Source organism: Daucus carota, chromosome 3, assembly GCF_001625215.2.
Source record: "Daucus carota subsp. sativus chromosome 3, DH1 v3.0, whole genome shotgun sequence".
In the NCBI taxonomy this organism is placed as follows: Eukaryota; Viridiplantae; Streptophyta; class Magnoliopsida; order Apiales; family Apiaceae; genus Daucus; species Daucus carota.
This window is the reverse complement of record NC_030383.2, coordinates 37448783-37471564: the sequence shown is the minus strand read 5'-3', so window position 1 is coordinate 37471564 and position 22782 is coordinate 37448783. Positions and strand designations below refer to the sequence as shown.

The window sequence follows — 22782 nt, the reverse complement described above, 5'->3', positions numbered from 1 at the left end:
TATAGGGAATTCATCGTAAGTATCACCTTTTACAAAGTTTTTTTGTGATTTTATTATTTTTTTGAAAATAATTGCAAAGATGCTAACTTTTTAAAAAATATTTACAAAAATACAATTTGCAACTTGATGCCACCAAATACAATTTTTGTTAATTGACCCCGCAGAGTTTGCAAATATTGTTGCATCAGGTTGCAAATATGGTTGCATGTGATTGCAACGGGTTGCATCAGTATTTTTGCAAATATTTTCAAAATTTGATATTTTTGCAAAAATAATTTTGGACTTAGGTATTTATAAGAAAATATACTCGCTCCGTTACTCTCATATAAAACATACCTTATGTGATAATATGATTAAAATCAATCAAAGAATAGGAGAAATAACCAAAAAATTATTTTTGTGCAAATTTAACTACAAGATGTAAAATAAGTGCAACTTATTATTTTGATGCAAATATTTGTGTTTTTGAATTTTAAGAAGTAATTATGATGATTAAGTAACTTACTTGATAAATTAGAGTAGTTCAAATTAATATAAGAGTAAATTTCAAAGGTGTGGCTGAAATTTACACTGATTTACAAGTTTGTGGTCGAATTTTAAAAATTACAAAAGCATGGCTGGAGTTCGCCTCCGCCTTTTAAAATTTTGGTTGCCGTCACAGGGCATTTAACGGCAGCCAAAGTTTTAAAAGGCGGAGACGAACTCCAGCCACGCTTTTGTAATTTTTAAAATTCGGCCACAAACTTGCAAATCGGTGTAAACTTCAACCACACCCTTGAAATTTACTCTTAATATAATAAAAGAAAAAACGGCAAGAAATAGACACCAGACAAGCACATCTTCACTTGTTTTCATATTTATTTTTAAATCAAATCTAAGAAATATTATATTATAAATCACTATTCGCCAATTATTCTTTACTATAATATATATATGACTTGTAAAAGTCAGAGACTTAGACGGAATGATTAATATATATTAAGTTTAAATAAATTATAGAGACAATCAAAACAATTTATTTTTTGACATAGATGATAAAAATCCTTAGATCTTATTATATTGTGTATTTATGAATTTCAAATATTATAAATTATTAAAGAATAAATTATTGTTATTAACGAATAGGCACAATATGGCACACACGTGTATAAAAAGATGCAAATTAGAGAAATATATCGATAAATTTAACTATATTTTATTTATATATTTTTTATATTATTTTAATAAAAATTATTGGGGTCGTCGGTGAGAAGAAAAGTTTAATGATTTTTAGACAAAAATATGACAAGCAGGTCGGGTTGGTCCATAACTTGGGTATAACAAAAAAGTGGTCCCGAAAAAAAACAAAAAGGGGTTAGGGTATACAAGTTGCTTTTTAATCAATACTTATTCAATTTGCTGATTTTGATTTAGAACCTCACAATGAGCCGCTGGACACCTGATTTCGATCGGTCAGGTATGCTCTTTATGTTTGTGCGTAGAGATGATGATCGGTATATGATATATAAATTTGATACTCCTCTACCTGTTGAAAACTCTGAATCAAGAAGCTTTGACATATTACCACTGGTTGTATTTGAAGATGGTGTTCTGCCTCATTGTGAATGTAGTTTTGTTTTCATATACCCTTATTTCTATATTGTTGGAGCAAAAAAGGAGGATGTGTTTACTATTGACTTGAATGTTCTTATTGCCCTCAAACCTTCGGAAACAGAGAGAGGGGCTGAGTTTGTAACTCGTATGCAACCCATGATAGCTGATAAAAATCCATCTCTGGCCTTTTCTTTTCGACATAAGTTATATGTCATTTCTGTTTATACTTGTCCCGTGTCCCTGAAAACTGAAAATCGTCATGAGTTTGAAGTATATTCTTCTTCTACCAACACTTGGAGAGACTTGGGTAATACACCTCTATCTCGTGATCTTCTTCCCGTTTATGTTGACTCTCATTTAGTTATAGGAACTATGGTTTATTTCACCACTTCTCTTGATGTTGTCATGTCTTTTGACTTGAATGGTGAAACGTGGACCACTGTCTTTGACCCTTATGGTGTGCTTGCCCCTACTTTCCGTTATGTTCCTCCTCTGCCTACCTTTAAATCACAAACTCTAATCATTGGATCTCTAATCTTTGGCCTCTCTAAACGACGCCGTAATGGATATTATGACATTTGCGCTTCTAACACCTTCAACCCTGGTAGCGATTATTTCCTGCGACCAGTATTGGTGCCTGATCAACAAGTCTTGAAAGTTGTAGTTGATGCGCCCATGGACTTACCTAGCTGGTCACAATTCATATTTGCTCTGGGCGAAAAAGTTTTGTGTGTAGTCAGCTACGGTAGTGATATGATGCAAGACGAACATGGGCTTTTCTGTTATGCTGAGCTGTCCTTCTTTTCTTGTCTTCCTGTCAACCCTGAGACCGGATATTCAGGTGATATGTGCTGCTCCGATGCCAAGTTTTGTGGTCGCACTCGGTTTTTCATTAGAACTGATAAGCAGTTCACACATGGTGTTCCGTGCAGTTGTATCTTTGTAGATCAGTGAAGATGTAATCGAGTATTTCGGATTTATCATACACTGTTGGAAGTTCCAGTTTGTGCTCTTTGCTTCTATGTGATACTCTTCTTTAACTTATCCATCTATTACGTATACATTATTCCTATGATTTTTTTTTTAATTTATGTTTATATGTGCATGTTAACATACCTTTTGCTTGGATAATGTCAAACCATGGCTTTTAACTTACTTTTGGTGTCCTCATATTATGTTATTATTACGAAACATGTTCTCTCTTCTCGCATAAGTCTGTTGGCTATTTTCTTTGTCACAGTGTATATGCATATGTGAACCAGATTCACAATTGGGAGTCCTCGCTTATAGTTGATGCTAAAATATTTAGTGGAAGAGCTGTTTTGAAAGATCCTTCTTTCTCTGTCATGGTTATACTCAACTTCTTTGCTTGTTTGCACTTCAGCGCAACCTTTATGCCTGAAATTAGGGATACAGGAAATGAGTATTAGTGATCGCAACTATAATCACCTAATATCTGTGTACTAGGGCCTAGATATGACCCTGGTTTGCCAATGACCTGTATTAGTCATTCTTTTAAGATATGAAGTCCAGTTTGTTATCAAACAGGAAACCTACAAGCCAAGATATGACTAGTAACTAAGCTATCACTCGTGCTTAATATTTCAAAAAATGATTAAACCATGACAATCGACAAATAAAAGGTAACCTAATTTTAACATAAGGGAGAGACACTGAACCTGAGAAATCATAATCTTTTTTGCAGTCTAAGCAGGACACCGACCCCTTGAAAACCTGGGCTGTCGAATGATCTGCCCTGGCAAAGGCTAAATAACATCATTGCCGTTATCTGATGAATATCCATTGGAGAAGTTACTTGAAGATGTAGATTTTCTTAGAATGGATATAGAGTACAGTGTATAAAGCAGGTTATAAATAGAGGGAACTGAGCCTTATGTTAGTTACTGAAGGGACCCAGACCTGACTCGGTAGTTGAAGTTCTTGATGACAAAAGCTGACTCATATATATACCAAAGATGTATGAAAGGGTATATCAATGTAGAATTCAGTTCGTATTCTTACTTATACATAGATTTTTAAATTTAGTATTAGTTTGAGGCTTGATGCAAGTTTGTGATAGTCATGCAGGGTGAATGAAGTGTATAAATGTTGTCAAATTTAAGTAGACAATTGTAACAACTTGTGTATAGTTCATAATCATAAGTAATGGTATCGAAACTTCCCATCTCTATATTCAGCTAATCAGCAAGAAGATCGAGATCTGAGTATTTCCTAAGCAGCATGTTACGTAATTTTTGTGCTAAGAACAACTTCTAATATATATTTCAGAGATGAACGTTAGCATATTTGGCTCTGTACGTTGATTTGGTGATAGATTCGACCCTCCACAAGTCCCCCTGCAGCTGCTTTTAAAGTTCCCAGTCTTGATTCTGCTTAAGCTACTTTCTCTGTTACTTTTGATGTTTCAGTGTTCTCCAAAATTGAGTGTTAGTCCGAGATATATTTTCCTTCGGTAATGCTCTATGCAACTTCTAGCATGTTAATCAGAAGCTGAACCATAATTTTGAAAGACCCTCGTCTAAAATATATGATTATTAGATTTTTACCGATCTCTCTAGATCAGGTGGGTTTTAGTTGAGATTTTATAATGATATTACCGTATGAGTCGATACTTCAATCTGATCTTTTTCACCAACTCTGAAAAACTAGCCTGGACCTCAGTTATTTTAGGTGTTAGGCATTACTATCAAAAGTGTCATACTTTTACCGCATTGGAAAATATATACGGTTTGTGTACCTAAATTATTGATACACACATTATCATGACTAGTATGTTTGCCCGCTTCGCATGGGCTTATAAAAATAATTCTTTTAAAAATTTTATGTTTGCTAATTTGTATTTAATTAGTTCTGGAAAAAAATTGTTTTTTTGGTTTTGTAAATGATAAGATTTTTAATAATAATTTTTTTGTTTGTTGTTAGTTGTGCTTACTCCAAGTTAAATGTAACATATAGATGTAGTCCTGTTATAGTTAGATTAAATATACAAAACAGATGTAGTCATGTTATAGTTAGATTAAGTAAATATTTACAATACATTTTTATACAACACGATTAAATACTACGCTTTCAGCAACAGTTAAACTTTGTTCTCATTCTACATTACAGTGCATATAGACTAAAATTCTTTTGCAAGATTATCGTTTCCTAAGTCCATAACTTAGAAACTATATCACACATACTTCTTCCATCCACTTGGATCATGCTTACCTTCTTTCAAATTAACATGTTAAAAATCCCTCCTGTTTACTTTGTCAAGCTCATATATATACATAAACAAACTAATAAACGACCCTTGTTAAAATATTTGGTAGAAAATTGAGTCAGTGGAGACATTTTCTGTCACCTACTTTACTTGATCGACAACAGACACCTTTAGCACTGAGACTTTGGTGTTGAAGTAACCTGCAACTTATTTATAGTAGCAGACCAATTAAAATATAATAATTTTTAACATTCTTATTGACTTCAGAAAGTATAACAGTGATACCGCCTAAGATGTACTCTTTAATATGATATATAAGCTCATATTAGAGGTCTCTCTTCTAAACCCAGAAGATTATATTACTTTACAAAGCAGCTCTGCAAATAAAAAGTAATTCACTAATTTCAAATCAACCGCCTGGAAAATGCCCAGTCTTCAAAGGCCTCCACTATTTTACGGCATACCTCAGACCTCTGTCAACAGAATCATCATAGATACCAGCTAAAGAAGTAACTGGAATTTCATTGCTGAACTAATTGTAGGCAACTTTGGGACGCTCGTCTTTATCCCGGACAAAATCAGGATTTAGTGCTTTCGCCTGAGACAATGCAAAAATAGTTAGAGGAGCCGTTCTTGTTAGTGAATTCATAATTATCAAAATTCATACCCATATCTATCAAAATTATCACAGAAAATTGCATAAACCAACTCCTATATTCTCTGCCCAGCTGCCTCTCCTTACTTAATTTCCGCTGAAAATGGTTCTCTTCCCAATCCGGCATATATTCAATGTTTACTTATTAGTGCTTGTCTATAAACTCAGTCTCATCAATCTACGGATAACATAGGATCAACATTTACTATTTTATGTAATAATAAGATCATAATTCCTGAAATGATAAGAGAAAACAAATTAGAGAAATAAAATTGCACAAATATGATCAGACTTGGTAAACATATAAACACTTCTGAGTAGTTCCCCTTCTTTCTTAATCTTTATATTTGAACACGTGATAAATTATCATAATACTAAAACAAAGAAGAATATGTATCTTATCCAAAAAAATCCAAAAGATAGTATACAAACTAATGAGATGAATGAATTGGGTATATATAGTAGGAGCTGAAAAGTGGTATATGGATGTAAATACGGAAAATATAGAGGGACACTTCAGTCATTTAATAGCAAAACACGCAACAGGATTTATAATGTAGATAGATATTTAAATAAATTATAAATCAAACAGTCCCAATATCGTTTTTATGAGGTCCGACAAAAAGGTAACATGAGGTGAATGAATGTCATTCTGTTCACAGTATTTAGATATCTGAGTGTCAGTATAACCTTTAAATGACTGCTGATTGACGCCCTCTTTAGTTCTGCCTTTGTAATTTTCTACTGGTATAATAGCTTGAGGCTTCTCAATAACTGCAAATTTTGTTAAAATCATTACAAAAACTCTCAGTGTTAGCAAAGATGATATTAAGAGGTACATATTACTCATCCTTAAGAAAATTGAGAGCCAGTAACTTAAAACACATAATGAGATCAGTAAAAGTGTAATTCTTGTGCAAGTTAGCAACTTAAAACACATAATGAGATCAAAACTGCTCGTCTATCAAAACTACACTTCTATGTATGCCAAGTTCTGGGATGACAAATTATTACATATAATTCCCAAATTCTGGATGCAAGAATTTTACTAACGTAAAATAGGAAAACAACTTCTTCGCACAACAGAAAAACACAAATACAGCATTTCACATTTCAGGTACCACTCTTGACAAAAAAACCCCGAACAAAACTTAAAATTACAATTGCTTTCAAACTACACAAATTTAGTAAACAATACACAATCAGAAAAGTATAATAAATGTCATAACTACAAATAGAAACACATTTGTTATATAATAAAACATGTAAAAGGTAACTATATTTTACCAAAACATTATCTTTCCCAAAGCTTATTCAAGCACAAACTTATAAATAGCACATAATCATGATTAGTACCTGTTTAAAGCTTTTCTCTTTTGATAATTTCTTAAAGATGTCAAGTTTATCAAGTCTATCACAAAATTATATATAATCAAAATTGCACACCCAAAAATATTTTCCAAGGACCTTGCACTTTCAGGTGTTGAACGGCCAAATCACTGTATCTTACTTCCACTTTGTTGTTTGATTGCTTCGACTATTCAATATTGTCAAGTACTTCTCATCCAGAAACTGATACAATCAGCTTCCAAAGCTTTTTGTAACCATTAAAGTGCCCGTGTCTTCGTAACGCAGAAAACTTCGTACCTAAATATCTCAGAAGATTGTCTATTCAGTACCCCTGTCCAATTTGGATTGCTTAAACAATAGACACATCGTTTACTGTCATCGTGTTAATCTTTAGAGGGACGTGGTCAATCTCACCCCTCGCTCTATTCATCTAAAAAATACATAATCAATGTATAATCATCTTATATTGTATTGGCAATTGAAAAATTAGCATTAACATAGTCAATCTTTAATCATTTAATTATAATTTGATTAGTACTTATACTGATCTGATCGTCATTAGTTGCATTGCTCATCACGTAATAAAAGCTGTAAACTCTCACTGACTAACCTGATAAGAAATATACTTGCATTGTTGTTTAAGCATATTAACATGACAACATTCCTAGCTTTATTCAGCATGCAAATTGCTCAAGTTCACATATGTTTAATTTGTATAGCCTGTTTGGATTTTGTGCAAGCTTTCACATCGCGGAAAAATGTTATCATATCAGCCAAAAATTATAATAAATTAGTGTCATTCCCAAATTGACATGCTTAATAATGAACTCTAGGAAAAGGAAACAGGGAAGTGTCAAGAGTTCCATCAATGTCATTCCTAGTATTAGACTGCAGCCATGCATTATGCATAAAAACATAAAAATGAAGTACCTGTTGAAGCCTGTTTGCATGATAAACATCCCCTGCCAGAACTCTCTCCCCGAACAATGCCACCGCCTCTTTTACTGATCTAAATGGCTCAAACAATAATATATTTAATCCTGGCATGACTTCATAATCTAGCTTGGCTTTCCAACTTATGAGATCCTGGCGAGATATAAATCTACAGAAGAATTGAGTTTTTTTAATGTGCAGACCGATGCCAAAGTCATCGAGAAGGTAAAAGACAGTACCTATACACAAATATTATCTGCATTACCTATCTGGGAAAAATTTTGCACCTTTTTGCCAACTGGAATCATCCACAGACAGCTTACTTACAACAATGCCAGCCTCAGCAAAAGCTGAAAAGTCCAAGAACTTTTTATACACTTCATCGGTACTCGGGAACTATCGCATCTTCTAAATATCCTTAACTACGGATTGATTTCACATATAATTAAACTATTAGACTATGTCTAATGAAGGCAAATCAATATTAGAACACATCTATACAATAACACAATTCCTTTATTATCAAAGATGACCTGAGACATTATAATTGGGCCACCCTGAGGTTTAAACAATTTTTTTGACTTCATCATGCTGACAATTTTCAGTGAATCCTTGCATTGCAACTTTCATTTAATTTAATAACAATAAACAAATTACAAAAATTGGATATCCTGATATATCATCAGATTCCAATTTTACAGAAGTAAACAAACCTTGAAAGGCTCGTTGTCTCTTCTAAACGCCATACCAAGTACATATTTCAACCAAGTGTAAATCCCCTGCATCAACAGAAAATGCATACTATATTTTCACACATAGAAAGAATGTAAATATAAACTAATTTCATACTATATTCAGTAGTGACTGTCAATACAGGTCAAAAAAGAAAATATATTCAGGCATATCAGCAAACAGAATTTATAATGAATATGATTTATTTTAAGAACGGCGGTTTATCGAGTGTGAAGATTGGTGCATATTCGGTCCCAAAGTCCATTATCTCTTTGCCATATAAGAACTTAGACCCTCCTTCCATCCCATTGATAGAAAGAAGATGGCCGAAACCATTACAATGAATCAACCCATGTAAAAGATGAGTGATGAATGAAAGAATAAACATACAGCAACATAAATTTACCCAACATAATTAGGTTAACTTTGTAATAATTACGACGATCCAGAAAAAGAGAAAACCTCACAGCATTATACATTTACCTTGTTGAGAATTGAGAATTTGAATTATAAATTGAAACTGAATTAGGATGCATTTGGGGAAAAGTAACAGCTTCTCGAAAAAGCTCTGCAACAGTAGTACAATACTCAGCAACAGTAGTCTCAAAATAAATTACTACTAATAAAAATTATAGCAGCAGCTCTTGCATCCCAGAAGAATTACCAAAAACGAATCAGATATTATGTACGTAGTTTCTACTGAAGGAAATTATATACAAACTTTGAGGAGATCGAAAACCTTCTCGCAAATGCACTTTTCCCGGATGCTTGCCCCTCGCTGCTGCAACTCAATTTCCAGATTATAAGTCAGATACTGCAAAATAACGAAACTGTAGTCTATATGCACACTTCCACGTCCTATCCATACGCAAATGAAGTGCAAGATATGGCCCTTTGCTCTGTATCCTCGCCGTGAGTTTATTACCGAGATCCAAGATTGGTGGAGCAAATTTCAGGGCTTGAAAGGCAACCTACATGGTAAAAAAAACAGAATAACAACCCACAATTAGCCTGCAATTTCAATGGATAAGTGTACCAAAAACTAATAGCTGCTTGGCTTCATTTCCAACTTAGATATTGGGTAGAGCTTGTAGTACCTTGCATCGAAGTTTTTGAAGATCAGAAGGGAGATCCTTAGACAGCCTTGAATCCAAACCGCGTAAAAGAACACCTTCCCGTCTCATCTGCAAAAACCAACAGAAATTATGTCAGCGAGATCATGTGAACAACTTAAACCAAATAATATATGTGTGTGTGTGAACAACTTAATCATGTGAATAATGCTAATCATGCATCACGTAAGAGTTTTCTAGTTTGAAAACTTATGAATTTATGATGCTTGTTTCATGCTTTTTCACGGGCTCCTTTTTCAAGCATAAATAAGTTGCACCTTTGATGTGTTAAACATTGGAGTTTTTGATACATAGCATACTTCCTATACATGATATAACTTTTGGCACTGGGCTCCTTTATATTGACACCTATTTTCTAACAACAGGAAGTATAACTTAATGCATAAATATCAAACACAAAGATCCCTTTTAGATCTTTGGATTAGAATGAAAAGCGGGAAAAAATAGAATTGCAGGAAACATAAAACATATAAAAAATTAAGAATATGGAAAACATCAAAAACATCGATTAAAATCAGTCAATACAACAACAATTACAATCAAACAACATAATAGTAGTAACCGAAAAAAGAAACAGCTTAGATCAGAAAACAGAACAAATCAATTCAGGCTATTCAATTGCAGTTTTTACCTCGTGACTATACAAAGCCACCAAGTGCAAATAACATATACTAACCTGGTAGTTTAACACTTGTTTGCGTCATCATTTTTGTATCGTAGTTGACTACACATTGTTATACAAACATGAGAACAACTCGGAAAAAAACTATTTAAGCAATAGTTATTTGTATAACTATAAAGAAGTTGAATATGACTACGTGCAAGTGGAATTCCTGATTACATAGATACCAACTTAAAACCCATAATTTCATGATAATTACCCAGTAAAAATTTCTCTAAGAACTTATATCAAATGGTTGTGCTGCACAAATAAAACACAATAATCCATCTCAAAAACAAACTCGCCATATCAAACAACATCTATCTCAAGCTGTGAAACTGAAAAAGCAAAAAAAAAAGCAAAAAATATATATTCGAACAAAGTACTAAAAAATATGCATTAAATGTCATTAAAGTAAATCGAATTAACAAACAGAGAGGGGTAGATCGATTACCAACTCCGGCGAGAGAGATCTAATCGGACAATTGATTTACCAGCTGCGCTTCAAATCATATATCTATACTCCTCTAAATACTCTCGAATCAAGCTTCTGCAAGAACGAACAATCAATCATCAATGGCTATATATTAAAATATGAGAGAGACGAATATATGAGAGTAAGAAGGAGAGATGGATACAGATACACACAGCGAGATTCAAATTTGAATAAAATCAAGAACCAAATGTCAGAGAAGATGATTAGTATGATATGAAAGGGCGAAACGAAGGAGGGGAGATGAAGCTCGGGAGAGTCCAGCAATTGTAGCAAGTTTATTTCAGTCACTCGCATTTACATCTCCATGCACACTTTGTTTAGGGTGAAGCAAGTCCTTATGCACCAAACCACAGACTAATTATTTAAAATTAAAACAAAGGACATGTCGAATTGCAACTTGATTAATGATGAAAATACAATAATTTACCTTGAGATCTATTAACTTGGTCCATCTTTGCAGCTTCTGAAGCAAGAATAACAGAACTCTTCTTTCCATCAGCTATATTGATGTGCGCCTGCCTTTCTCCTGCATTTATATGCACAAAGCAACAGAAACATCAATGTCAAGAGTATGTTTATAGTAACAAACTATTTTAATACATTCTAATCTTAAAAAGGCATTGTATGAACAAAGCAAGTCTTAATAGGTCCATTTCAGATGTAATTCTGTACTAAATAGGGGTGTTCATATGGAAGGCATATGATGCTTCTTTTTCAAGGCATTTGGGGATATTATGCCCGGAAGTCCCAGCGTTTGCTGCATTTATTGATTCAAGGCATATTATAACAGAGACATTTTGTATGAAAACAATAGGGGATGAAACTATCTCGGGTAATCTACATATTACGTTAAGCTTCCGTTAAGTTTGTTTAGAATTATTGACATAGAAGCGAAATTTTTTTATCCTTCTGTACAAGTTCTTGCACTTTGATAGAAGGAACAACCATTTGTCCCAGACTCGATACTGACAAGATTGCATCTTGATAAGCCAATGCATTCAAATTCTTAAACCCAAGTCTCTTAAGATTAAACAAAGCTGGTTTGAGCTGGTCTTGCACACATGAAACAATTCATCTAGGACACTTATTAATGACTTCCCGAACTGTATTGACAGACACGGCAACTAAAGTACTTCTACTCCAACTATATTTTTTTACTAATTACTCCCAGGGAATTTAGTTCCACTTAAACTTTAAAAAAACAATACTGCTGGAATTCAGAATTAAATGGTAGATCAATATGTGTTAAAAAACTACTTGCTGAAAGTCACCATTGGATAAACAATCATGTATCACGATTTTATGACCTTCACCCAAGATTCAACTACAATCAGGTACCAAATACTCAAAGCACAAACAGATCATACATGAACAAATTAAACAGGATGAGATGAAACATACCTTCAGACTCGTGAATTTGCGCTTTCTTCTTGCGCTCTGCTTCAGCCTGCATCTCCATGGCCACCTTCACTCCATGTGGAGTAGCAATATCCCCTGAAAAAATAGGATAAACTGTGAGCTTCTGACAAATAGCATAGGAGTGTAACAATCCACAAGGAGCAACTTATACTTACTTATCTCATAACAAAGACACTCTAGGCCCCAGTCTTTTGCAGCCTCATTGACTGTCATCTGCCATACGAAAGTTTGTAAGTTTGTATAAACCTTAACGATAATATAGTTTAACACTAATGTTTGGTAGATGGCAATGTGCTCTGGTAAAAGAATTCCAATGTTCTTTCGGTGAAAAACGTTTTTTTTTAAAGTACCTGATCTAAGTTTTGACTTGGACCAGAAGTATCAACGGATTTTGGTACTGCCTTCACAAGAGCCGAATAATAAACCTTTACAACCATTTTCTTGGACTTGTCTTTGCTAGTTTCTTCCACCTCATCAATGTACGCAACACAAAGTGAAGAATGCCAGCCCAAGGATGTTGCTTTAGTCCAATCACAAGCAATAAACTAAGCTTCAAGAAATAACAAGATTTCTGGAGCTATACGTTGTCAACTTGTCATAAGCCTCAAAATGTCATGTGCACGAGGATCGCCACATCTTTTCTGGATACCGTATTTCTGGCAAGACAACACATAGGTAAACTTCATATCTGCTACAGCTTGACATAGGGTGAGGTTTCCTCAGTATTAAACTCAGCAGCCTTGTACCCTTTCATTAACACTATAAAGAGATACAAACCAGTACAAGGTATTAGATTTCATGTGCCATTAATAAGATCAGAAGTACAATTAAGTTGGGTAAAAAACATCGTACTTTGCCATGTCAACTAAGGCCTAAAGCTCTAACGCTTGTCAATAGTACATCAAACCTTGCACTTATTTTTCAAGAAGTAGCGAACATGTGAAGAGAATGCTTACTAGATGGAGAAAAAAAGTGATAAAGAAACAAAATAACTCCTTAACGTACTGATACTAATAATGTTAGCTGAAAACATTATATCAAAGCCGCACTAAAAACAAATCTACGATAGAATTAAACCTCCTACCAGTTTTTGTAAGTCTCTGGCCTCTATATGATGCCCACAGCCGACGTTCTTCTTCCAACTCTACACTTTAAGTTCTTCTTCACTGCGATGATCGACCCTTTCAAGAAAATTGTTCCATTCGTCTGCATCATACAGGTTTATTCAGTATTTTGCAACTGCGAGTCAACGCTAAAATTCTCTCCATTCCAGTTTAAGAGTCATGGTTAAGATCATTATATGGGACTGGTTTATGATGCATCAATGGCACATTAAACTCTTTCCTACAACATTATACCTTAAAAATAATATTCTAAAAAAACGTACTATATTAAAATTGTAAGATGACAATTAATCAGGACACAGAACCCTGGCTCCTCCTGCAGATGAAATTATATATACACATGATAGCTAAGCTCTGCAAATAATAGTTTACGTCCTACAGTCTATTTATATGCTCCCACCCTGCCACCTATTTGGCTTGTGTGAATTTTTCTGGTTAAAGGCCAAACCTTGACTAACAATTGATTTATTTTGTTATATATTATATGTAATTGGAATTACGATAAAAGCCAATGTGACCAAGCAAGGCCAAAGAAATAAGTTCCGGTGGGACAAAGTTAAGTACTCGTAATTTCTTCAAATACAATAATACATTAATATTTTCAAATACAAAAGTACATCTAACAAAGACCAATGACCAAGTTGCGTGATGCTTTACTTCAGACCGATGCAAAAGGCAATAATACGATAGATTTATATCATTGACGTTATCAGCTATAATATTCCGATTCCATATAATATATGAGTTTCGTTCTTCTGAATATAAAATCCTATGTGGAATCAATTTATTACATAACATATAACATATAATGGTCTGCTTTGCTGGTTACTAAATCTCTAAAATATATATTAAAAAAGTTGTTCTAGCTAAAAATGTTCTAAAGGCATCATTCCTTCATTTATTCCATGGTTTGAACTTCCAAACTAACAAATCATTAAAATAGATAATATGTAGCGAAATTACATTCACCTGAAAATCTGATTTTCCCCACATGATTTATCATCTAGAAATTGGCTCATACATTATGTCTCTGCTCACCACCTCTAGCATGTTAAGTAAGACGATAATGATCTGATCCTTGTCCTCTTGCTTGTTTTCTATGTAGGATACAGAGTGGAAGGTAAAGGGGAAAATATTAGAATCAACGACAATTACGAGGAAAAATTTTACAAATCATAGATATTTACCGAATCCTCAGTACTTATAAGCTGCACAAGTGACCACAACGTCTAGAGAGAGAACTCCAATTTAACATCCTTGTCAGATCATCCTGTTGTATATGATTATCAACCTTGGTAAAAATTTCCTTTATAACACTGTATATACAAATAAATATTCGAGCCAATTAAAAAAAAATTGTGCAATTACTGTACTACCTTCTAAAAAGTTTATATAATAGAGAACTTACATCTTCTCATGATGCCCTAAAACTAAATCATTCATGATCCTTTCACATGTTTCATAGCACTCACGAACAACATAACGAATATAGTTGTCTGCATTTAGCCTTTTATTCAGCTCACGGTCTCTCCCATAATTATAATCTTTCGCCATATCCAATGCTGTGGGAAGATACACAGTGGACAGATGACTGATAACTGAAGTTGTTCTAAGAATTTAGTTTATGCAACTAAAATGAAGTCGTAATAAAACTTGGTAGCAAATAGAAAAGGAGGCCACTGGATGAGGCCCAACTCATGATTGGCACTGGCATGAGTGGAAGGCTCATTTCCCTGTTTCAGTCACACACGCACAAAGGTTACTTTCTGGAGAAAAAATACAGTAACAATTACATAGTTTAGAGAACAAAAATACACAGCTAGAGCAGATTTAAGAATCATCCTTGTCTACCTACTATTAATTAAATCCTTTTCTCTGAAACAATTGATAATCTTGTTCCATAATAGAGCAAACCGGGCTGCTTCTTTGTCCGAAGGGATCTACAACCAACAATAAGCTTTCCAAAGTCAAAAGGGTATATGGCCTGACAACAATCATTGATCTACTGCTTGCAACACCACTTTTCCACTACCAATAAACGGTTCCCAGCCTCTGTATGGCCCAATTAAACCACTTGGATGCGTGCTCTGCCTGACACCATTTCCGTAGTCACCTGTACCAGCATATACCAGTTACAACATGCATTACACAAGAACATAAAAAGTAAAATCAGGATGCAAAAGCTCTCCACTCAGGGGTGTCAAGGCCAAATCCACGAGCCACTAGTTAGCACAGTATCTCAGTTTACTGGCATAGGAGACTTTGGTTTAATAATTTTACCAAAACAACCATTCTTTAGGTAATAAAAGACAAACATATGTTACAGGACATCAACCAACATTGAACCTGAGACAGAAACACCACAAGCCATCTAGATGGGTCAATGGAAACTTGAAAATATATACAAAAACGACACTCAATCCAGAAGTCAACAATAAAACTCAGTAGACACATATAAAAGTCAGTAGTCAGTAGTCATTATCAGTTGACTCTATATCACAATAATATCACTTTATCATAATGTTGTTTACCTTTTAGTATGAATTGAAGCCCCGATCCCTAAGTGCAGGTACAAGGTGATTCCAAAGGTCGGGGAATTTTTGTAATAACCTAAAATGGAGATAATGTCTGTCTTTAAAATTATCTTGACTATTGTTATCCTCGATATGAGTATACTGGACAATATATCTGGGACCTGCCGGATCGGGATTAAGGACACGCGTGTAACTAGTCATGTGTACAATACAATTTCTTGTTTTAGTGATAAACTTTATCCCCCCTCTTCTCCTTCTGGTTGACTGAGCCAGTGCATGTGCACCGCCACTAAAACCCCCACTGCCTCCGAGGGAAGGACTTAGAGCAGGAGTGGCTCCTTGGGTAGGGGCCACCGTGCCTCCATCATGCATTAGTTTAGTGTCATAGCATTTCTTCATTGGAGGGTCTTTGGTAAACTCAGTTTCCCAATCAGTCTCAAAAAAATGAAATTGATCAAAAACAGGCACAACAAGGTTATGAAATTTTTCATCGCTCAAAAGCCTGTCAAAATACTCAATAAAACCATCTTTATCAGTCCAATGCCAAAAGACATGATGTCGTTCTAATCCGTCAATAGAGTCCTTGATTAGAGCATTTAGGGCAGCATCATCCATGCCCGGAGGTGCTTTATTTTTGACAGCTTCTATATGAAGAGGTACCTCTGGGATTACTAATCGATTGTAGAAATGCAACCATTCATTTCTATCACAACTGTACTCCTCTTCTCCGTATATTTCCTTTAGAACCTTGGAAAGTGCCTCAACTTTTTCCGGCAACGAAGTTTGTCTAGTTCCAGATTTGTTTCTGGATTTGTTATCTTTGACGATAATGACTTGAATGGGAGGGCAATAACTGATATCTAAGTTTGCCATAATTTGTTGGTTTCTAGTCACAGTCCCTGGTGGAGTGCAATATGGCTCTACACCATGAAGGAGGTAATTAGAGTGATTGTGGAGATACATTACCTCATTTTCTGGTGTCTCTTTGATCAAAGTGCAGAAGCTAGCCACGATTCCCTTCATCAGCTCCCTCGTGATATTTGAAATAGCTTTTATTCCTCCATGAAACCTAAAAATTTGCATCTCTGACCTTTTCTTCAAATATTGCTCCAAATCCCAGCTGAACTCAGAAACCCTTAAAACCCTTTTCTCGCATTTTTCATCCAAATTATAAACCCTCTCTCCAAAATCAATCCTGAATGGATTTCGTCTGTCTTCTGAGGTCGGAAATACGACATTGTTGTTGTCACTGAAAATGAGCTCAGAATCGACGTCGCCGGACTCACCTTCGTGACTCGCCGCCTCTGCTGCTGTCGCTGGTGGCGGTGGGTTTCTCCCTTTTTTGGGTCTTGCCATTGGCGGTGGCTCAGAATCCTGTAACTGTATGTATAATGTATGTATGTCGGCCAACATTCCAGGGAGGGACTCATGTAGTCACAGCGCCTCTATAAATCATCAATTTTATTATAAATTCTATTATAGAATACATATAAAACGTGATTCTAATATAGAATATTATAAAATAAATCTATTTTAAGTAATTTAACACTTAAAATTTGATTAAAAAAAGTATATTTTTGAAACTGATTCTAAAACAGAATAATTCTGGATGATTATTATTCTGTTATAAAATTGTGTTGAGATATTGCATAATTTTAGATGATCTTTAGAATAAAAAAATTGTATAACTTCGTTTTCGGTTTAATAATCAAAAATTGCAATTATATTTCATAAAAAATATAATAGAATATATATTATGTATATATTTATAATGGTGTGCTATGTAACTCCATATAAGAGGGTATGCTACCCTATGTATGTATATGTCCGAGGAAGAATTTTTTTTGTGGGCCCTTTGAGATGTTCTTTAATTTTTTTATAAAATATATTCTATCACTTATTTTAAAAAATTGCTTTTTCTTAATAAAAATTTATATATTAAAATTTTATTTTAAAAAATCTTAAAATTAAATAATGAAACTATCTATACTATATATATATGGGTCCTGTTCCCTGACAACTGTGTGTCAGGGAACAGTTATCCAACACATCATTCCCCAGCCGTTGGATCGTTGATCCAACGGCTGGGGTAAAAGAAAAAGTTTTTAGCGTTCCGCGGTTTTTTTCCGTGGAAGGCCTGTTTCCTGAAGACGTTCCGCTGATATTTTCCGCGGATCCGCGTAGCTTTTTTATGCGTTCCGCGGTTAATATCCGCGGAACTATCAGACGGGTGCAGTTGATGATTTATAACCTAGATGTGATCATTCAACACTTCAATTCCCAAAAAATCTTCATTTCAGCATTTTGAGCAGCAGAATTTTTTCATTTCTCTCTTCCAAGACCCATCCTTCCCTTGGGTAAGCTCCATTTGTAGTGGTGTGTTGTTGTTATTTTGTTGTGTTGTAATGGATAAGATGTTTGCAAGATTTGAAGGTAGAAAAAGTTTATAAAAAAAGGATTATGTTGATGTACATGATGATGATGGTAAATGTGGTAATGATAGAGATAATATTGATTATGTTAATGTTGATAGTGATGGTGAGGAGTTTTTTTGTAGTGAGCAATTAGATGAAGAAGAAATTTTGCATGAGAATAGAGGTAGTATGCATGAAAGTAGTGATAATTTGCATGATAGTAGTGATAATATTGTGGACGAAGATGAGCCTATTAGTATCCCTTGCTTGAATCAAAAATTTGCTAATTTACAAAGGGCGGAAAATTTATTTAGGGCTTATGCTTTAAACCATGGTTTTGCAATTAAGATACAAAACACGCAGAGGCGAGTCAATGATAAATCCATATATGGTCGAATGTACGTCTGTAATTTAGCGGGGGAAAATCGCGGGAAAAACCCCGTTGAGGAAGAAGAAATATTGATTGGTAGTGTTGGGAGTGTTAAGGGCAAACGGCGTAGAGATGTGCTGCCTAGAAGTGGTTGCAAAGTTAGAATGTACGTGGTTAATAAGAAAAAATCAACTCATTGGGAGATAACCTCTTTGGAATTAGAACACAATCACGAAGTCGTTACTCCTTCCAAGATGAGTTTGATAAGACGGGAGAGACATGTGACCGCGGCTCAAAGAAATTTAATCAAGACCTTACATGCTTCGGGTGTCCCACCAAGACAACAAATGAATATTTTTGGTCAAATGCACGGGGGAGCGGAACAAGTAGGTTTTAATAGCCAACATTTAAGAAATGTCGTGCGCGATTTTAGAAAGGACAACATGGGAGTAAACGATGCTCAAGCCGGTTTGGATTTGTTGTATCGTTTGAAAGAAGAGAGTGGCGGTAAGTTTTTTATCAAGTCTCTCCTTGATGACGAACAAAGATTGAAGTGTCTTGTATGGGTCGATCCCCGCTCTATGATGGCCTATCAAAATTTTGGTGATGTGGTTGCGTTTGACACAACATATCGAACTAATAGATATGCTATGCCGTTTGTGCCTTTCACCAGAGTCAACCATCACTATCAATCAATAGTTTTTGGTTTTGCACTCGTGCGGGATGAATTGAAGACAACTTTTGAGTGGGTTTTGAGTACTTGGCTAGAGGCGATGGAAGGCAAAGAACCCCTAGCTATCATAACCGATCAAGATCAAGCCATGGCCGCGGCTATTGAATCACAACTACCGAATACCTCACATTTGTTATGCTCATGGCACATTAGCAACAAATTCCCCGAGAAACTTGCAGCATATTACTCAAAGGAAGGGTTTAAATTTGATTTCAACAATTGCATCTATCACTCTTTGACTGAAGTTGTGTTTGAGGATCGGTGGAAGGCTTTGATTTTGAAATACAATTTGGAAGGCAATACATGGCTTCAAGGGTTATATGCTTTGAAGCATAAGTGGGTGGAGGCTTACACAAGAAACACTTTTTCTGCGGGTCAGAAAACCACATCAAGAAGTGAAGGAATGAATGCCTATTTTGATGCCTATGTTGGTTCTTGCACCGGTTTGAAGGATTTTGTTGAGGGTGCACAAAAAGCTTTGGAGAGGCAATTTATGCGTGAGAAAGATGAGGATTACAATACGTATCATAGAAGTCGTTGCATGCAAATGAAAACCGCCTTGGAGCACCACGCGGCTTCCATTTATACCAAAGAAATGTTTCGAAGATTTCAAGAACAATTGGTTGAAGCAAATAAGTACTTCGTGGAGAAAGATAGAGATCGGTCTTTGGAAGATGTTGAAGACACATTCTACAAATGTTATAGACCGTTGACGGGTGCATCTCAGAGAACCATGTATCTTGTATCATTCAACAAGGCGTCATTACGGGGTTCATGCATTTGTAGAATGTATGACCATGTTGGCATGCCATGTCGTCACATTATTGCCGTGTTGACGAAGAGGTGTGTGGCGGAACTACCGGAACATTTTGTGAAACGGCGTTGGACAAGGGATGCCAATAGAGTTGATGGCGTGTTGCCATATCAAACATCCGAAGTTGAATCACCATCTCATGAGTTGACTCCCACGGAAAGATTTAACCACATGACCTTACTTACCATGGCTTTTAGTCATAGTTGCTCCGCGTCGAAAGAGCGGTATGAATATGCCGTTGGGGTTATTAATCGAGAAACGGAGATTATTGAGAAAATGCCCGTTGACGGGGTAGAACGTGAAGGAGGTGAATTCAATACACAAACAACACAAGGAAGCGGTGAAAAGTTGCATGAGAATATCCTTGACCCCTTGGTGTCGAAAACGAAGGGGCGGAAAAAAGAGCACCGTCATAAAAGTCCACTTGAGGAACTTACAAAAGCAAAAAGAAAATGCCGCTATTGCACTATGTTAGGACATGATGCTAGAACGTGTCCGAAAAAAAAACAAGATACTTTAACAAAAGCTTCAACTGCCCAATTGTAATTACAAATCCCTTATGTTTTATTTGTGCTTTATATGTTCTTCGTAGTAACTAACTTGTTCATTGTTGAATTTGTAGGTAAAATGACCGACGCTTCGGATAATGACTCAGTGTCACACGTAAGCAATTCATTCTCGGACTCGGATGAAATGGTAGATTCAGCTACCTTTAGTGAGTTGGAGGAAGCATGGCGTCATCTTGATGAATTAGCAGAAATGTACGAACCACCTCCCCTAGTGGAAGAAGAAGACAATGCGTTGTACCCAGCTGACGAAGAGGCCTACCGGTCAAGATGTTGGACTGAAGCATGTCAGTGGTGTGCAACCGATAACATGTTCGAAAGGGTGGCGTACAACTTGACCCCATATTTTCTCCCAATTTTGAACTTGGGTCAGGAGTACCCCGGTGGCCCAAACAAAGTCTCCCCGTGGGATGGTGGTTGGATTGTTGAGTGTGATAGGATAGCCGACATTCACAAATTGAGGCCTCACGCGGGTTGCATGCGTGACCAAATGCGTATTGAATATGTGAAGGGTTGGGTGTCCCATCTAGATGGTGATGATACGGGGAAATGGATTACCGGCAAAGCACCATTTGCAACATTTCGTCTCTATGATGGGTCTAGTAGCATTCGTGTCACAATATGGAATGACCACAATACTCATGCCAATGTGACTGATGGTGTGCTCCGTGAAGGTTGTGTTGTCGTGCTGTATTGGGTGGCATGCTTCGTTAGAGCTGATGCACCGCCCGAAACTTCCACGCACCGATTATCGGGTGGCTTCTCCAACATTTTAGCGGTTTTTAGTTAGTTAGCTTCCGACGTACCTAAATCATGTTGAATTTAGGTTTTATATGTATTTTGATGTAAACGTACTTTACTACACACCATTCGATGTATTATTGACATTAAAATGACAATATTATGCACTAATTATTTTCTCATTGGTAGTTATGTTAAACTTATAGTGGGTCTTCGGACTACCTCAATTATGATGATTCTAGTCTACTCTAATTTTTTAAAATAGTTGAATGTGCCTAGTAGCGGCAACTTGAATGCAAAGTTCGGAAAAATGGCGGTAATGGTCATTTTCAAATAGAATGGTTTCGAGTATTAGAATATAGTTGTATCATAGATTATAAGTCATAACACAGTTCAGGACCCCGTATGCTCTGTTAAAACGGACTTGCCAGTTAAAAGGATGTAAAAAAAAAACAAATTTCTTTCTGATGGTTCCGCGGAAAATAACCGCGGAACGTCCAGAAGAAAACCCACGTTCCGCGGTTATTTTCCGCGGAACCATCAGAAAGAAATTTTGGAATGTGCAGTCTGTTTCTGCACATTCCAACCTGTTTTGAACCCCTGTATAACAATCCCAACACTTTCAACAACATTGCAGTGTAAAAAATCCAAAATAAAATTTTCACAAAATTTCAAAAAGGGCAAATATGTGACCCAAATCGCCAAAATTTTCAAAACTCCAAAAAATGAAGTATCTCCAAAAAATACCAAATTAAATGACAACATATATAATGAAATTCCAAAGGCAACACAGTAAAAGGGATGGGGAAAAGCACATAACAACCACAAATTCTAAAATAAATAAAAGGGAATCGGGGAAGTGACACGGTCGATGAACGACCGATATAAACGCAAACAAATGTTTCATTCATAAATATTAAACCAATCTTAACTACATGATATCATTATTCAAATAATTCCCTACAAATCCTCGTAGAATAAGGAAATAAATAAAAGTCCTAAGCTTGCTGCGCGACCCTCTGGCTCATCCGGTGGTTTGGGATGGATCTTGCTTTCCCCTTCTGAAGCTCCTTGGCAATCCTGTAACGGAAGACCTCGAGGTCTGAAGCGTCCCACACCAACGTAGAGAGGTCATATCCTTGCAAGAGATAATCCATATACTTGCAAATATAAACCCCGCAATCAGTGTAGTTATTCTGCTTCGGCATTGCATCCCAGACCTGGACTAGAGGGTCCTCCTCCGGCACAGTCAGTCGGGGGCCAAGATAACGAAGCATCCTCGCCAACA

General features: G+C 35.7%; 1 protein-coding gene across 16 annotated transcripts; it reads right to left on the bottom strand.

The window, feature by feature from the left end:
* Nucleotides 1-5047: 5047 nt before the first annotated feature.
* LOC108214293 (uncharacterized) lies at nucleotides 5048-17262 on the bottom strand. Of its 16 annotated transcripts, none has more exons than XM_064088711.1 (20): nucleotides 15854-17262; nucleotides 15174-15435; nucleotides 14731-15055; nucleotides 14510-14592; nucleotides 14292-14419; nucleotides 13283-13404; nucleotides 12549-12957; nucleotides 12354-12411; nucleotides 12181-12273; nucleotides 11207-11305; nucleotides 10738-11113; nucleotides 9587-9673; nucleotides 9229-9460; nucleotides 8973-9057; nucleotides 8471-8536; nucleotides 8023-8107; nucleotides 7755-7926; nucleotides 6921-7121; nucleotides 6165-6248; nucleotides 5048-5417 (listed from the first exon to the last, which is right to left on the bottom strand). In XM_064088711.1, the coding sequence occupies exons 7-11, from the start codon at nucleotides 12633-12635 to the stop codon at nucleotides 11097-11099; spliced, it is 354 nt and encodes a 117-aa protein (XP_063944781.1). In that variant the 5' UTR covers nucleotides 12636-12957; nucleotides 13283-13404; nucleotides 14292-14419; nucleotides 14510-14592; nucleotides 14731-15055; nucleotides 15174-15435; nucleotides 15854-17262; the 3' UTR covers nucleotides 5048-5417; nucleotides 6165-6248; nucleotides 6921-7121; nucleotides 7755-7926; nucleotides 8023-8107; nucleotides 8471-8536; nucleotides 8973-9057; nucleotides 9229-9460; nucleotides 9587-9673; nucleotides 10738-11096. The 16 variants fall into 16 exon arrangements, with proteins under 16 accessions (XP_063944781.1, XP_063944778.1, XP_063944777.1 ...); XM_064088708.1 differs by having other exon boundaries at nucleotides 5048-5709; nucleotides 6942-7121; XM_064088707.1 differs by having other exon boundaries at nucleotides 6942-7121.
* Nucleotides 17263-22782: the final 5520 nt, after the last annotated feature.